At 58.1% G+C, this 16,888-nt stretch overlaps 1 protein-coding gene across 4 annotated transcripts; it reads right to left on the reverse strand.

Annotated features, from left to right (window-relative positions):
• Window positions 1–1,745: 1,745 nt before the first annotated feature.
• PROM2 (prominin 2) lies at window positions 1,746–15,999 on the reverse strand. Of its 4 annotated transcripts, none has more exons than XM_082743326.1 (25): window positions 15,783–15,999; window positions 15,013–15,558; window positions 14,337–14,386; window positions 13,752–13,951; window positions 13,536–13,656; window positions 13,194–13,257; window positions 12,819–12,908; window positions 12,340–12,539; window positions 11,918–11,992; window positions 11,105–11,168; window positions 10,735–10,894; window positions 10,290–10,442; window positions 9,203–9,326; window positions 8,991–9,082; window positions 8,792–8,876; window positions 7,875–8,021; window positions 7,269–7,340; window positions 6,368–6,460; window positions 6,180–6,233; window positions 5,799–5,879; window positions 5,519–5,587; window positions 4,693–4,782; window positions 4,360–4,466; window positions 3,919–3,993; window positions 1,746–3,713 (listed from the first exon to the last, which is right to left on the reverse strand). In XM_082743326.1, the coding sequence occupies exons 2-24, from the start codon at window positions 15,257–15,259 to the stop codon at window positions 3,930–3,932; spliced, it is 2,502 nt and encodes an 833-aa protein (XP_082599452.1). In that variant the 5' UTR covers window positions 15,260–15,558; window positions 15,783–15,999; the 3' UTR covers window positions 1,746–3,713; window positions 3,919–3,929. The 4 variants fall into 4 exon arrangements, with proteins under 4 accessions (XP_082599452.1, XP_082599453.1, XP_082599454.1 ...); XM_082743327.1 differs by having other exon boundaries at window positions 15,779–15,988; XM_082743328.1 differs by lacking the exon at window positions 15,013–15,558 and having other exon boundaries at window positions 14,337–14,375; window positions 15,861–15,982.
• Between the last annotated feature and the right edge of the window lie 889 nt (window positions 16,000–16,888).

The raw sequence follows: 16,888 nt of genomic DNA on the forward strand, positions 1-16,888 counted from the left end.
TATAGATAGGAGAACAGTGCTTGCATCTGAGACAATTCACGGGAAGTGCTTAGCACACTTCCTGGTTCATTCCCAGAACTCAACAAATGTTAACTGTCTTTGTCCCCTCGGGTGGCCTGAATGGGCCCCTTCCCATGCAGCCCTTCCTCTGCACACTGAAGCCAGCTGGAACTCTCCTGGCCACCCACCTGGGACCTCAGACAGCCCAGCCCATGTGGCGTTTCTTTGGCAGAATCTGGCAATCATGGCCCACGGGGCCTTTGCTCGGGATGGCCAGGCTGGAGCATCTGGCATGTCCCAGGGCCTTCAATCTGTCATCCCTGCTGCCACAGGGACAACAAGGACACTTGGATCAAATCTCCTTGGAGACAGGGCCTCCCTCCCACACAGCCCTGGGGAATGGAAACTGGCAGCGTGCCCAGAAGGAAACCTCCAGAGTCACCAGGACCAGGGGACCTGAATCCAAAGCCTGGCTGGGCTTCAGCTTGGGAGACCTTGACTCTGCCCCCAAAAGCTTCATTTGCTCAAGAGTCAAACAAGCATGGAAAGCCCCACCGCCTTCAGGGAATGTCATGAGAACAGATGAGAATGTGACCACAAAGGGGCTTTGTTTCACACATTAAATAAGATGAGCATTTTAGAATTCCAGCATTTTAAAACTGGGAAAATATGTAATATATTTTTCTCCGTGGCTATTTTTCTCTCTCTCCCACCTGCGGAATGCCACCCCCATCCCCAGATACCAGGGCCTACAGTGATACTCTCCAAACCAAGCGCCGTTCAACAGTCAGTGTTCCTTTGGCTGGGTGAAGGTCTTGGATCTTCGATTCAATGAATGACAGCCTTTCCCACCCCAAGTCATGGGTGGGTGGAGGGGTGGAATCAGTTAATTTTGCAGAACAGTTACTTCTGATCACGGTGAAGTAGGTCATTTGACCTAAATTCCCAACTAAGGACAACTTAAAAGCTACTCAAAATATATATTTTTAAGTTTGATTGGAGGTATCAGAGAGTAAACAAGGGAGTAAGGAATCAAAGGGCCAAGACCTGGGAAAAGAAGGAAACTCAGGGATATGTGTGTGATATTTGGGGCTACTTTCTCCCCGGGAGGTCCGCTGATGCCAGAAGACATTACAAAACAAAGGTGCTGAGCAGAGAGCTGTTAGAGGTAAAAACGGGGCCCACCAAGAGGAGGAGCGTCTTTCATGCTTTGGGATGGGACCCCAGAGGAATTCACCCCCAGAATACAAATGAACTGGAAACAGACCAGCATTGCAAGGGACTGCCGATCATCTCAGTCCTGAGACTAGATTAAAACAATCCCAGTTTGCTGGATCCCAAGCCATCCACCAGATGTAAACATAACCCTCGAGATGGTAGATACCTTCATCCCAAGCCTCAGATTATTTCGACAGGTTTTCAGATGGAATGTGTGGCATTCAATCAAAAATCACACCAAGCGGGCGCCTGGGTGGCTCAGTGGGTTAAGCCGCTGCCTTCGGCTCAGGTCATGATCTCAGGGTCCTGGGATCGAGTCCCGCATCGGGCTCTCTGCTCAGCAGGGAGCCTGCTTCCTCCTCTTTCTCTCTGCCTGCCTCTCTGCCTACCTGTGATCTCTCTTTGTCAAATAAATAAATAAAATCTTTAAAAAAAAAATCACACCAAGTACGTGAGGAGACAAGGCAAAACCAACAAAAACCAAGATAAACAACAGACACAAGAAATAGACTCAAAGAGGTTCCATATTAGGAGGTCATTAAATTTTAAAGTCACCATGTGTGGTATGTTCACATAGAGAAAGGATAAGGTGGAGAACTGGAAATTATTTCACAATTGTTTTCTCAACTTTTATCCCATCAATTTCATTCTTAACAGCAGGCACCATAGTTCCCTGCATAGGGCAACAGATGAGAAACAAGCCAAAAAAGCTTTGGGAAAAGCAAGAAAAAACAAAAAACAAAAACAAACAAACAAAAATAACAGTTGTGTTTCATTCAAGGATGCCTGGTTGGAGTGTGCTTGGAACAGTGACAGTAGGTTGCGTACACACCATCCTAATTTCTAGTAGCAAATCTGTTGCTGGCTTGTAAAATGCAATGCAACACAGACACACCCTGAAACTCAGCAGACTCTAATCTTAAAGGGCTTCACACCTTTGAACAGGGACCCATCTCCCTCCTCTCTTGTACCTGCCAAGACCCAGCTCTGCCCGTGGCCCAGAGTAGTTGTGGCAGAAAAAAAAAAAAAAAATAGCAGCATCTGAGGATTTGTTTTGTGCCAGGCTCCTGCCAAGGGTTTTCCATGCAATGTCACATTTTTCATAGCCCTAGAAGGCAGTCATGACTATTCTCTCCAATGGAGAGACTAAGGTCTACGGAACACACAGAACATGTCCAAGGTGTCCTAGCTTTCAAGCATTAAAGCTTTCAAGCATTAAAGCTTTCAAGGTGCAGCCAGGCCTGCCTGCTCTCAGAGTGGGTCCCACTCCCCATCTGCTGATTGCTGGGTTAATCCTGGATGTCCACGGCCAGAGGAAGCCTTGGATTCTCCTCACCAAAAAAAAAAAAACTCATTAAACACCAACTGCATATAGGGCCCTAGCCTGAGCTCATGTCAGAGATCCAAGGCCGAGGCTTAGGAAGTGAGAACACTTTAATGGATCTAAGGTTTTGTCCATCTCTTCTCTCTCCTCCTCCTTTTCCCTGTTTCTGGAACTCAGCATCCAGCATTCAGAGAGGGCACAGGATGGACTAGGCCTCATGCGCAGGATAGAAGGAGGAAGGGGCACAGTACAGAATCCAGTTGTGGCCACCAGATCTCTCCTGGGAAAGCTGGGTGGGGGTTGTCAAAGAGGCTACCTTCCGGGGAACCAGAGGTGACCCCCCCCCCTCTGGCCTTTGTCCCAGGTCCCTTCCTAGGGAGCCAGTGCTCAGAGAAGAGCTGTAGGACAAAGCACTATTTCCAACCCAGGACGCGGGCAAGGGGCTCAGCCTTCAGACAGGCCTCCCTCACCCCACAAGGTGGCCAGAAATCCAGGCCAGGGCCTGTGGAAGGTCCAGGTACCTGGGCAGTGGAGGGCTCAAGGGCCATGAGGCTGAGCCCTAGCGGCCCCTGGCCTGCTTGGCGGTTTTACCTGATTGGCTTAGTTGGGCAGGACAAGCCTCTGGGTACCAGCAAGGCAGTCGGATAAGGTAGAAAGGGGTCAAAGCAAGGAAAATAGTTTCCCTGTGGGGAGGACACAAGGGCTGGGGCAGAGTGAAGCTAGGACAGGTGGGCAGGTCAGAGGATGAAACGGGACAGGAGCTTGGAGGAGTGGGGGGGTGGGCAGATAGTGACAGAATGGGTTGGGCAGGGCCTCTGTCTCCTCCACGGGGCTGAGGAAGGGGTTCCAACAGGTGGAAAACAGGCTCTTCCTGGAGCTAACGAGTTTCAGCAAGGAGAACAAGGGCTCGATACCGGCAAGAACCCATCGGCCCTTGTAGCTCAACCAAAGTCAAACGTGCTTTTGAGAATGAAAAAGGGGTTCATCAGCAGAAGGGGGTGGAAAAGAGACAGCATGGGGTCAGGGAACTGGAGCTGAAGGCTAATCCAGGCCTGATGCCCGTCCAGGCTCTAGGCAAGAGCAACGGAAGTCCTCGGGTCCAGGGCAAGTCAAAGGAGGAGGAAGGCAGGCAGCCCCAGGCATCACCTAGCAGCCAGCAAATACCCCTGTTCTGGAGGAAGAACAGGGCGGGTGAGGGGAGGGTGGGGAAGGCAGGGCTCAGGCCGGGTGGGCCAGATCCACCACCGGGCCAGACCCACCAAGTCCCAGAACGCTCCTGCCCTCTTGGGCCCTAGAGACCCCAGATCCCAAGCCCTTCCTTCCCTTCCTATTCTCTACTCCCGGCACCGAGGAATGAAGGGGGTGGGGACACTCACCCACTGGGGTCCTACAGCTTCAGGGAGGTGACCCGGGGGATGTGGAAGAGCTGAGTCTCCTCTGAGCTGGTGGAGCTGAGACGTCGCAAAAACAAAGCCAGTGACCTCCCAGGCCTGGACCCTCGGCCCCGCCACAGGGACAAGCCCAGAGCCCTGATCTTCCCAGCGCAGAAACTCCCCAGGGGTAGGAAGAGTTCCAAAAAGCTGTGCATGGTGGGATGTGTTGCAACAAGAAGGCTATGGGGCAGACATACAAAAGAACTTTCTGGCCCCAGAGTTGCTCAGAGTGTGTGACTCCTCAGAGCTAGGCCTGGGCCTCCTCTACAAGGGAAGTCTCAGGAAGGGGTGTGGGACCCCTAGGAGGGGGTGTCAGTACCCAGTGACTAGAAGGACTCCTTCCCAGACCCCTGCTGTCCCCCTCAGTCCTGGCCACCTCCTCACCTGAGGCGTTTCCAAATGGGATGGAAGTGTTTAGAGGTCTTGACAGCAAAGATGATGCTGGGGATCAGGAAGAAAGCGCACCATGCCAGGCAGAACCAGAAGGCGTTCTAGAACAGAGGATGTGTGGTCAGCTTGCTGTGGCAAGGCAGCGACTTCTTCCCACCCTGAGGCCTCCTGCTGACTCGGTGAGGGGCACAGGGACGCGTTCTCAGAGCTGAGCGGAAGGTCCGGCGGGCAGGCCTGGAGGCAGGGCTCCTGCTTCCCCTCAGGCCCTGCTCACGCTGTCTTGGGGATCTCCACATCCATGAGACCTGAGGAGCTGAAGGCACTCACCCAGGGGTCGGCCATCATGTCACACAGGATCACACGGCTGTTGTCCAGGGCTCCAGAGAGAGGCTGGCATGTGGCAATGCGCTGAGTCACCTGTAGTGTCGACAGGAAGCAGGCACGTGGAGAGACACTCAGATGCCCGGGCATACACCCCACAGGCAGAGAAGGAGGGTGACCGGACAGAGATAAGTCCAGGGAACCCATAGGGAGCCTGCTCACAGCTGTGCACAGACACGTGGATGCAGGGACACAGAGAGGAGGACACGCTGACCCAGGGTCATCACTCTGTTCCTGCTTTTTCCATTCCATTCGCCAGCCTGTATTAAGCCCCTACTGTGTGCCCAGGACTTTTCTTTAGGTTCACACCCTCACTGGAGAGGCCCCGCCTGTGGTGTGCAAGCCCCCACACACGCACCACCCACATGTGCCCATACACACGCACACTCGGGGCTCAGCACGACCGCACCTGCCCCGTGTGGGTTCTGGATGGCTTACAGAGGCCAAGGCCAGCACAGGCCTGCAGGAGGCAGGCTGATTGGAGAGCTGGGCCAGGGGTCCACGTGAGGAAGGGCATGGGGGCAAGGTTCTAGAGAGCCACGGCCGGCCCAGCTCACACTCAGGCCCTAGAGAAGGGCTGCAGCTGAGGCTGAGTAAGCAGAGCCCTGCCAGGAAGCAGGAGTGCAGAAGCCTGATGCAGAGTTTGGGTTCAATGCTGAAGGCCTAGGGCACCCCCAGGGGCTCTAGGGGACAGAGGAAAGATGCAATAGCATAAATAGCTGGTGGCCCCGGGAGCCTGCTTGAGGCCAGGAGGGCCTGGCCCCCGACTCACCTCCTCTCTTACCCAGGCCACGTACTGGGAGAAATAATCCACTTCCCGGGTCAGGAAACACTCACTTTCCTGCAGGAGAGAGAAGAGCCCACGGCTGGGAGGGGTCCCAGAGCCAGCCGCCACCACCACCCATGCCAAGCACCAGTAGGACAGGCTGAGCTGGCTTTCCTGGGAGCCATGGTGAGGGGACAGGGGAGAGAAGAAGCTCCATGTGCATTAGCAGCTCAGTCCATCTCTGACTATGTGGCCGCCCCCGGCCCCTGTGCCATGTCCCACTCACATTCCTCAAGATACTGGTGGCCCGGGTAGGCAGCTCTCCTTTTAGGTAGGTGACCTTGTCCAAGACCCCAGAGGTCTCCATCTGGGGAAGGAGAGGGCTTGACTCAGCGCCTGCTCAGTCAGGGAGCAGCCAAGCATTCATTCACCCATTCATTAATTCAACCTCTCACACACACATACTCACCTTGGGATGGGGGTGTTAGGGCCTAAGACACAGAGGCCAAAGATGGTGGTCTTTAAGGATCTGTCCCCCCCCCCATTTCTTCCCACTCTCTATTATCACCCTCCATGGGGACTCCATGGAGTAGATGAGATCCCAAACCAGCAGGGCCCCTCTGCAGCCCACCTGCTCCACTCCACCCTTCCCGTCCCCAATAGCCACCTGGAGATTCTGAGCTTCGGATGCCAGGGCCCTGACCGTGAGGTTGAGCTTGGCCTATGGGGGAGAGGGCAGGGCTGGTTAAGGGAAGGGATGCATACGGAAGAAAGCTTCCTGCCCTTCCCTCCTCTTTTCCCCTCCCCGCCTCTCCTCTTCCCCAGGTTCCAGGCTCCCTGCGCCTCCAAACTTACCACGAGGTTCTCCTGGGGGAGGACCTTCTCCCGATAGAGGTTTTTGAGCTCTTGGGCCTCCTGCTGCAGCTGCTGTCCAAGCACGGAACTGCCCTGAGGGGAGACAGAGATGAGAATGGCACTCTGCCAGGGACATGCCAACTTCTGCCAACATATTCTTTACTCAGCTGTTCAGTCAGACATACTGAGAAGATGTGGAAGGTGCTGGGCTTGGGGCAGAAAACTGAGGCCTCTTTAAGCTCCTGGCTCCGATCCAGGTTTGGAGGCACTAAGCCCGAGTTCTAGGTCCACTGCTAGCTTACTAGGTGCCTCTAAGCCCACCACACCGAGGTGGCCACACACACACGGCGGTGGCATCTCCTAAAACAGGAAATACTCCTCACTCTACCCATCATGTGTGCTTGGTGTAGAGTCAATTTAAGCTCTAAATATTTATAAATGCAAAATGTTATATTTTTTTCTAGTGGAGTTTAAGCTTCTCCAGGATAATTATCACGACACCTAGTCCATAGCACAGTCCTCATGCCTGTCCCAGCAGGCTCCCTAAGCAGTGTGCACTTAGAAACCCCTGCTCCACTTTGTGACATTAGACAGTTCCTTCATCTGGTCTGAGGTAGAGGAATGTCTACTTTACAGATAAAGAAACTGAGGCCTGAAGACACTGAATGACCTGCCCTTGGCCACACAGTCTACTGGAGGTAGAGCTTGAGTCAGAACTGATACTGAAAAACTCTTAAGCCCATTCAGGGGACCCAGGGCCTCAGCGCTCCCTGGTGGGAACCCCCCCATCCCCTGCCTTTGCCTTCATGCCCCTCCCCAGTCCAAGCTACCCAACCTCTCCCACCACCCAAACTTCTCTTTGACCCCTGCCTGCCCAGTGGGGCCCCTGGTCCCTTCTCACTTGGGTCCGGGCCAGTTCCTCCAGCTCCTGGGCCAGTGTCTCCACGTTGGTGTTCACCACTGGATTCTGGATCTGGAGACAGACAGGAGAGGCCAAGAGGGAATGCACTGTGGCTCCCCCAGCCCTCAAATTCCCAGTCTATTCAGAAGTACCCCTCACCAGCTAAGTCTATTGTGACACAGGGGTCACCATGGGTTTGACCTGAAACTGTGAAATATATCAAGAATTTTCTGTTAGGATAGAAAAAAACAAAACAAAACAAAACAAAACAAACCAATGAGGCGCCCTCTGGTATAACCCAATGAAGAGGCCACTTCCCACCAGCATTCACCACCGCAGTGGGTTCAGGACCAGGAACAGCGACACGTGCTTGGGGTGGGAGCCAGTTCATTCCTGCCCAGCCCAGACCAGGGCACCCAGACAGGCTGGAGGCACACGGTGTGCAGACAACCCCCCACAGGAAGAGACCCCCCCAACCCCTAGGGACATGTAGAAAAGTGGAGGGAATGTAGAGGGCTGTGATGACACAAGACACCACCTGTCAGCCCAGCTCCTCGGCGAGCCCCTCTGTCTGCCAGGGTCTGGCCTGAGGGGCTCCCTGCTGACCTGAACAAGGAAGGTGGAATAGTGGATTTTCTCGATCCCACTGCTCTGCAGGGCTTCCAGGTCCCGGTGGGCGGCTGGGCTCAGCAGGTCCAGATTCTTCATGTCTACTTTGAGATTCTGCAACTCCTGCTGCAGCTTGGCAGTGTACTGAGGGGGATGAGGGAGGACAGCGTGAGGGCATGCGTAGTTGCTCAGCCAGGACCCCAGAGCTGCTCTCCAGGGGCTGGAGTCACCAGGCCCTCAGGGCTCTCCCCCTGGTTACCCAGGGCCTTCATCTTGGATATTTCCAGCCCTAGACAGTTTCCCAGGAGGCCTCTGCTTCTCACCTGCCTGCACTCCAACCCACCCCCACCAAGATCTAGCTCTGCCCACACATATCTGGCTAGTGGACAGCATGCAGACTTTCCCAGGCCACCACTATAAAAGAGCTTTCAGTGGTCCACGTTTATGGCTGTGGGAGCTCAGCAGAGGGCCTCTGGTGAGACCTCCCCCAGGGACTCACACCTCGATCACCATCATTTTCACTGTCACCACCCCCAGCCCCAACTACCCTACTACCACAGCAGCATCCTAACCAATGCCTGTCCTCAGTCAGGACACGCACACCTCAGCCCCGTCACTCACTGTCACCAGCCCTTCTTGCTACAACCTCAGGTGTATTCAGTTCTTTCTGGAGCTCAGTGCTTGGAGCTGTGCCTCCAGGCACTCACCCACCTTCCCACACACCCTAGAAACCATCCTGGGCTCTCGCCCTGGGCCAGGCCCTGAGCTCGGCCCTGGGGCCTCTGCCCCAAGGTGTCTCCAACACTCTTGCAGACTTCTCTGGTTCCGTAAGATCGTCCCACCACAGAGGCAAGGCCAGAGGAGGGAGGATTCTGCAGGAGGGATCCCCACAGCCTTCTAGAAGGTTCCCTCACCTGGCTGATATTCAGGTGTTTCTCCAGGTCATAGGAGTCATTGAGCTGCAGGACGCTCCAGAGCGCAGCCCCTTCCTTGCACTGACTGGGGAGAAATAACAGACACCGAAGATGGGAGGAAAGGACAGCAGGAGGGGACCGACATCCCCTACCTCAGCTCCTTCCCACACCCTGTCCCCAGCCAAGGCTTCCCACTCACTGATAGGCCAGGAGGATACTGATGTTCTTCTTCAGGCCAAGAAGCTGAGACAAGTTCATGGACGGGGGCAAGTTCCCCGGGGTGTCTGCAAACTGGAAACGGGGCAAAGAGAAAAGGGCCCTGAGCAGGCTGAGGGCAAGGCCACCCCAGCTTCCCGAGAGCCCAGTCCCCTCCACCTCCCTCAGGGCCCCAGAACAGACAGGCAGGGTCACCTTGTAGAGCTCCTTGCTCTCCCAGCTCTGACACACCAGCGTCTGCACGTTGCCACCCACCAGGAAGGTGGCAAAGACAAGGAGGATGAGGGGAGCAGCGATGAGGAAGCTGAAACCCACACCTCTGGGGAAGGCAGAGGGATGGGGCTGAGGTGGGAAAGAGGAGGCCGGCTACCCTCGACCGCACACCCTCTGTCCCACCACATGGGGGGGGGGGCGCGACCTGGGGTCTGTTGGCCCCAAGACAGAGCCCTTAGAGGACTCCGCTTCCTAGGGCCAGAGGGGAGAAGTTAGGACTAGGACTGCTGGTTGTCCCCCTCCCTGCTCCCCACTCCCGCCTCTCACTGATACCCTGGCTGGCCCTGGCAGCCTAGCTGCTTTGCTGGACAAGAAAGGATGACCAGTCTCTGAGCCTCAGGCACATGCAGGTGACCGGCTCCAGAACTCAGCCCTCAACAGAGCCACGTGGCATAGTAGGGGCCACAACTTAGAGGGGCTGAATGGGACCAGTGCTGCTGATCTGTAGGGCTTCTCTGCAGGATAGGCACAGCCCCAAGCGAGGGTCTGAGGCTCAGAGAATAGAACAAGGGCTAGATTTCAGCCTCCATTCACCCCTTTGGTCAAGCACCCTGATGCAGTGGCCAGCCTGCACAACTGAATGAGGCAGCCCCAGACTTAACCATCTAGTGCAGAGAGGGCAAACAGAGTCTAGCTCTGCTGCTGCCTCCTACTGGAAGTGCTATCTAGATGCTGGGTTAAGAAGGATTCTGAGGCCACGTCTGGCTCAGTGGGAAAGAGTGCCCACTGATTACGATAATTGTCAATGGCGTGGAAAGGGGAGGTGCTTCTTATCTGCCACTCCTGCTCTAGTCTAACCCTTTCACACAGATGAGGACGTGGGGGCCCAGATGGGTTAGTAATTGGCCCAGAGTCACCAAGTGAGTTGGTGCTAGAGCCGGAAGTAGAGCCCAGCATCCTGACTCCTAGGACGTTCTCCTGTAGTCACACTAGAAGCTATCCACGGGCATGAGAGGAGTCCCGCTGGCCCCGTGGAAGAGACTCTTACCCTGCCCCCAGCCCATCTTACATCAGGAGGAGGCGGGCTCCAGCCTCGCCCTTGGCTTCCGAGTGACTGGGGTCCTCCCTGGCAGACAGCCCCCAGATGCCCAGGTTGAGGCCCAACAGGTTACAAACCACCACAAACAGGACTCCGGAGCACAACACATAGCCCCAAATCCACCTGCCACAGAGAAGATGGGGTGTCACTGAGAAGGGAGGCACCAGGATGGGGTGGCATAGGATCTAGTGGCTGGGGAGGGTGCCCACGGCCCCTGTGGGGTCCCCAGGCTCACGTCCCAAGGGCCCATAGGCAAGGCGGAGACAGAGGCCCAAGGAGTAAGGGGTCTTGGCTGAAATGGGGGCAGATGTTCAGTATAGCCTGGGGTTGGTTGATGAGGGCTAGGAATCGGGCCCAGTGTTGCTGAGAGGCTGGGCTGCCTATCCCACCCCCAAGCCCATGGGCTCCTGGGCACCTGTGTTTCTCGTATCTCTGCACTCCCTGCAGGTAGGGGCGGCTTCTCTGTTCCACCTCCTCCAATGCCTGGCTCCAGCGAGCGGCTGCCTCCCACCCTGGGAACTCTTCGGCCAGTGTCTTCAGCCCTTCAGGCTTCTGGGCCACCACCTTCTTCAGCTCTGCCCCAAGCAGCAGAGACTTATGGGAGGGGGAAGGCACCCAGGAGCCCAGGGAGGAGACGGGTGGGCCGGAAGGACATCTGAGACCCCCAGAGAGGGCCCACTCTCTGCCCAGGCCCAGATGGAGGACAGCCTTATCCCTCCACCCCGCCCCACCTCCTCTCCACGGGCCCCTCTGGTAGGAGCAGCAGGCCCCAGACAGGGCCTCACCTTTGACCACATCGGCCATCTGCAAGGCCGCCAGGAGCGGGAGGGCATTGAATGTGCTGTTCTCCTGCCAGGACAAAAGGTGGCTGTACCTCCTGCTGTCCACCCACAGTCCCAGCTTGAGGGACCCCTGACAGCACCAGGCCCGGGGGAGGGAACCCCTTTCAGCGCTCACAGCTCAGGAAATCAGGAAACAGGCCCTTTGTTCTCTTGGTAGATGGCTTCTTCTCTGCTTCCTCGGCCCTGCCTGACTCAGCTCCCCAAAATACTGCTCCTGGGGGACCCCTCTCAACTCTCCCTGCTATTGTCTTCTCCTTCACCCATCCTGCACATGATGCCAGGCCTCGCTCCCTGAAGTCTGGCTCCAACCTACCCCTCCTTAGCTCCCCCATCCCCCCCCCCCCCCCCCCCGCCCCAGCACAGGTGATTCACCATTTCCCCAACTCTGGCATTTTCCAGGCCCCGGGTCACAGGTGCTGACTCATGCCGCACCCTCCCCCACAGCCCATCTGCACTGAGGCTGCACCTCCAGAGCTCGGCTGGCATCCTCGTTCCCTGGCCACCCCAGCCCCCACCACCTCGAGGGGCCCAGCTCTTCCCTCTGGCTTCCGGGGCTGCCTCCCCCACCAGACTGCACACACTCGAGAACCCTCATCATGAGCGCCTAGCCCAGGGAGCCCTGTGGTAGGGAAGGCCCTGATTTGACCCAAGTCTTAGGTTCAACTGGGTTCCCACCCCCAAAGGGGTAAAATGAGGCCCCCTTACTTGTGAGCTACTAGGTGATGGGGAAGTTGGGCAGAATGGACAGGCACTCACCTCCTGGACCATGCTGGAGAAGTTGGCCTCTGGGACGCCCTTCAGCCGATGCAGGACATCGTCCACGGGGGACACCTGAAATGAGGAGAGGGGGTGGTATGACAAAGCCCATGGAGAGGCCTAAAGGGGAACCCAGAGGGAGGATGAGAGGAACCCTCAATGTCCTCACATGCAAAACGGGGACCATCTCACTAGGGGGCAAAGAGAACTCAGGGAGCTAAAATACAGGAAGCCCACAGCACAGCACATGGCCCAGGAAAGCTCTCTCACCCCATTGCAGGGATGACCAAATCATGAACCCTTGCTGTGTGGGGAGGGAAGAAGCTGCCCCGGGAAGGGGATTCGGAGTCTGCCTCGGGAAACACCCAGGGATTCCCGGGGTAGCAGGCAGAGCAGCCCCCTTCCATTCAGGAGGCCCTCACCTGGTGGAAGTCAGCTCCCAGCTCCAGGGCACGGGCTCGGTTCTGGGCCTCGGTGCAGCCCTGGCAGCTGGGCCCCTCCAGCAGGGCGAGGAGGCGCTTGCGGCGCTCCTGGACGGAGGGCTCCAGGCCCTGCTGTCTCTTCCGCAGCTCCACCAACGTGCTGTTCAGGGCTTGGAGGTGATCCACAGAGACCTGCAGGGCTGAGGGACCCCCTTCTGGACACCACCACCTCAGAGGCCTTGTGGGAGACAGAACCCCTCCCCCTTCCCCATCCCCAGGGAGGTGGGCCAGGAACCTCTGCGGTTAGAAGGAAGACGGCCCTAAGGGCACTGGAAGCCAGGCTAAGGATCCTAGATAAAGCCATGAGGAAGTCATTGGAGGGGCCTGCTGCAGAGGCAAATGGGATCCTGGCCTGGGTGAAGGTGGGGCCAGCCCTCAAGCGATGCCACCCCCACCCCCCCACCTCTGGTCCCACTCACCCTGGCCCAGGCTGCTTACTGAGGCCAGCATTTCATACACAGTGCTCTTGAGCTGGGTGTGGATAGCGCTCCCAATGTTCATGCCGACCCCTGGAGAGCACAGCAGGGTCTGCAGGGCTGGCCCCCAGGAGCCTAGGGGCCCTCTTCACCCATCAGTCCAGCCTCCCCAGGCCCCACACTGGGCTCTGCAGAGTCGCTGGCTTCTCGGTCCTTCAGCACAGCGATGACTGTGCTCCATAGCTGGGCCCCAACCCTGCCTCTTCGAGGGTGTGGCCAGGTGGAGCCCAGGATGAGGGGATGAGAGGCCCCCCCCAAGACAGGCGTAGCAGGGGGATCCACCGGCTGGCCCATCTGTCAGCCGGCTGTATCCCTCACCATCCAGGTCCTCCAAGACTTGCTTCTGGGGAAGGGAGAACTGCTGTGCCACGGCCTGCAGCTCCTAGGCAAACACAGGGTCATGAGACCGCTCTCCCCCTGTCACCTGACAGCCCTCCCTTCCGCAGCTTTCTCCAGAGATGCCCCACACAGCAGCCTGGTCATCCTGAAGATGCCCAGGTTGCATTCATGTATTACAGCCACTCTCCAGCAGGGGGCAGTCAGGGGGCTCATTGAATGGGGAGCCCTTTCTAATCCGCAGGTCCTCCTGGCACTATCTGTCTTGCCTGGGGCTGGTGCTCATGCAGGCTTGCCCTGGCGAGGGGGTCACTCAGTACTTACCTGAGGGACATCGGAGACCAGGCCCCGGAGGCTGAGCAGAATCTCAGGCACAGCCTCCACACTCGGGCCCATCTGCTCATGCATGTGCTGGTTGGTGACAAAGGCACAGACCACACCAGTCCTGCAGGGATGGGGGAGGACACAGGGGCTTGCTGGATGCCTGCAGGCACCCTGGGCCTCAGCCCACGCCTCCCACCTGGCCCGAGCGCCCCTCACAGTAGCACGAGGGTGGTCAGCAGCAGGAAGGCCATGAGGGTGCCTCGCTCGCAGGCCGTGGCCTTGTGCTCCGTCTTCACTCGGCCCCCACAGCGCCGGCGGCAGCAGCAGCAGAAACACAGGCCAGCAATGGGCACCACCAGCAGGTAGAGGCCGGCGATCACCGCACACACCACATAGCCCGCCTCATACCGCACCACCTGGGCCAGGCAGCAGGCATGAGGGGCTGTCCCGACCCCTCTTGCCTGATGCCACAGAACATCCCCAGAAGGGGAGGGGATGCACACACAGTGGGCACTTTGCACACATCTCCTAGAACCCATGCAAGGTGTATGGTGTCCTTGTGATTTACCAGCTCTAAACCAGGAAACCAAAGTCCGTGTTTGCTCCCTGCAAAACCCAGGGCCCGTTAATGGCAGAGAGCTGTGGTTTGAAATTAGGTCTGCCAAGTGCAGTGCTAAAGGAAGGGGGAAGAGATGCCTGGGATCCCACCCTGGGGGACACCCAGCAACATGGGCTGAGCTGAGGAAACCCCTCATGCTCACCCCTGAACTCCCCCCCCCCCGCCACGCCCCCAGGGCTCACCTCATCCACCTTCACCGAGGCTGGCTCATTCAGCAAGGTCTTTACCAAGTCTAAGGAAAGAGTCAAGCTGGGGAGGGGGTTTTTGAGGACAGCCCCTGCCCACCCCTGTGGCCACGCCCACTGCCAGGGAGAGGTGGGAATCTCTGAAAGGGCTCCTCCCACCACCGTGACACTGGAGAAGCAGCCCTGTGTGCTGCCAGGGGAGGGAGTGGCTGAGGGGAGGCCTGGTGGACCCCTCCTCCCGGACCCTACAGCTAAGCCCTGCAGTTGCGAAGCTGCCAGTCTGGTGGAAAGCAGAGGGCCCAGTGGTCCTTTCCCTCAAGAAGCAGGGGACAGGCTGGGAGGGACAGGGCTGTAACCCCTCCTGGCCCTCCCACCCCTCAGCACCACCAGGCCCAGGGAAAATCTCAGCCAGGTCTGTGAGAACTTCTAACACAAGTTTTTCCACTTGAGGGCAGACAAACTGAGGCTCAGAGAGGAAAAAGGGCTTGCCCAAGGTCACGCAGGAAGGTCTCCATGGGATGCCCCTGGGCCCCGGGGTCTTCTGGGAAGGACGCCGGGGGTTGGGGAAGGCCGGGGACCCTGCGCTCCGGGTGCCTACTGACGGGGCAGGCAGCCCGGCCGTGGAGTGGGGACCCACTAGCTGGGAGGCCCACCCGAGGAGGGGCGCACTCACCGGCGGGGAAGGGGTTGAGCTGCACCACGGACAGGAAGCGGCGCACCGTGCCGTACAGGGGGTTCAGGGGCCCCGGCGGGCGGACGCGAGGGGCCAGCCAGTGGACCCCGGCCGCCGGGGCGAACGCCAGGCGCTGTGCGCTGCTGAGGGACCCGCAGTCCGCGGCCCCCGCCCCCGGCGGGCTCAGCCCCAACCCCAGCCCCAGCAGCCCCAGCAGGGTCGCCAGGAGGCCGGGCGCGCGCGTCATGGGGTCGTCCGGGGGGCTGCGGGGCAGGCAGGACAGGGTTCAGGCGGCCGGGCGTGCGGACAGAGCGCGGGGCAGGCCGTGCATCCTTCACCAGCCTGCGTCCCCGTGGCTCTCAAAACCGGCCCGACAGGTTTGGGCTCCAGAGCTACCTGGGCGCCCGCCCGCAGCGCTGGAAGGGCAGGGGCGGAGGCCTGGGGTAGGGGGGCAGGGCCTGACCTGGACCCGCCTTCCGCGGCCTGGGGTGGGAGCCCGGGCTCACTCTCCCCTCCGCAGATCCTCCAGGCAGGGCCGCCTCCGAGCTGGGTAGGGAAGACACTTCAGTAGCTCTGGATTGCTTAGAGTGGCCCAGCTGCAAATATTATATTCCATACCCAGACCCAACAGCCCAATCTGGGGCTGGGAAAACAGCCACCCAGTGCAGCCCTGGCCCAAGGGGTGGCAGGCAGCCCAGACCCAGGAACCGGGCTCCTCCCCTAACTTCCTCTGGGGCCGGCTCTGTCCCTTGGGTCATGCCTGCACCTGCCTGATCCAATCTGGAGCAGAGAGGCCACCAGGCTTCACCCAGGGGGGCTCTCAGAGGAGCCACTGGGACAGGTACAACCTTCCAGAGGGTGAATCCCGGCAAAGGTGTGCGCTCTGGCCCAGCAGTGCCCCATCCCGTCATCAGCTGAAGGAACTCATCAAGGATAGGGCGGGAGATCTGTCTCCACAGGTCTCTGCTTTGTCAGTGGCTGTTTGCCTGACACCCAGAGGGTGCCCCGGGCTGAGCAGGTTGTGAGGAAGTATTGCTAAACGGTTGGGGGATGTTTCTGGCAGCATTATTCATGGTATGGAAACTATCCTGATGGCTGCCACCACCACCAAGGAAATGGTGAAATGAGCATCTCGCCAGATACCCAGGGCAGTCTGTAGAGAAAATGATGTGGCAATTGCTCCCTTGACTTGAAAGATACTCAATGCTTTAAGGGCAAACAGCTGCTTACAGCACAGCACGTGGACTGGAAGTATAAATATGGCCTTTTTATATTCTAACCTGCTCCTCTCCACTTGCTAATCTCTGTGCAATAAAATGTGTTACTTATGTTCACAGAAGAATCAGAAGTTTGTCAGTTTCCACAGCAGCCACATTTTCCACTGGGAGCCCTGGAGGGAGTGACCCCTAGGTCTGTGACCCTTAGGCTCTGCCCGCTTGGCAGGGGTGGGCGAGGGGCACGGAGATTCCCAGCTGCTCCTGGGGGGGTGGGGTGAGCCCGAAAGAAGTAACTTAAATTTGAGTCAGGGCTGAGCCTGCAGCTGGATCCGTCCTATGGCTGCCCCCACTGTATCCTCTGAGCTGGGACAGGAGTATAGTCAGAGAAGGAATAGTCCGGTTAATAACGGGGTGCAGACAGGAAACAGAACCTCATCAAAGGGTGACTCAGAGATGAGGATCGGGGCTGCAATGGGGAAGGGGCCGGGGGTGCTGGCTCCTGGGGTCCAGGGAGGGTCCAGGACCAGCGCTGCCCCGGGAGGCCCAACTCCAGCCCATGGAGGGGGGCTCCTGACCACTCTGCCCTGAGACTTTAGCTGCGGGACAGCTAAAGGTGGGCTGTGGCCCCCCTCACCCCCATCCTGTTCACCTGAGCCCAG

Source organism: Mustela nivalis (genome assembly GCF_964662115.1).
Source record: "Mustela nivalis genome assembly, chromosome: 8".
NCBI classification, from domain to species: Eukaryota; Metazoa; Chordata; class Mammalia; order Carnivora; family Mustelidae; genus Mustela; species Mustela nivalis.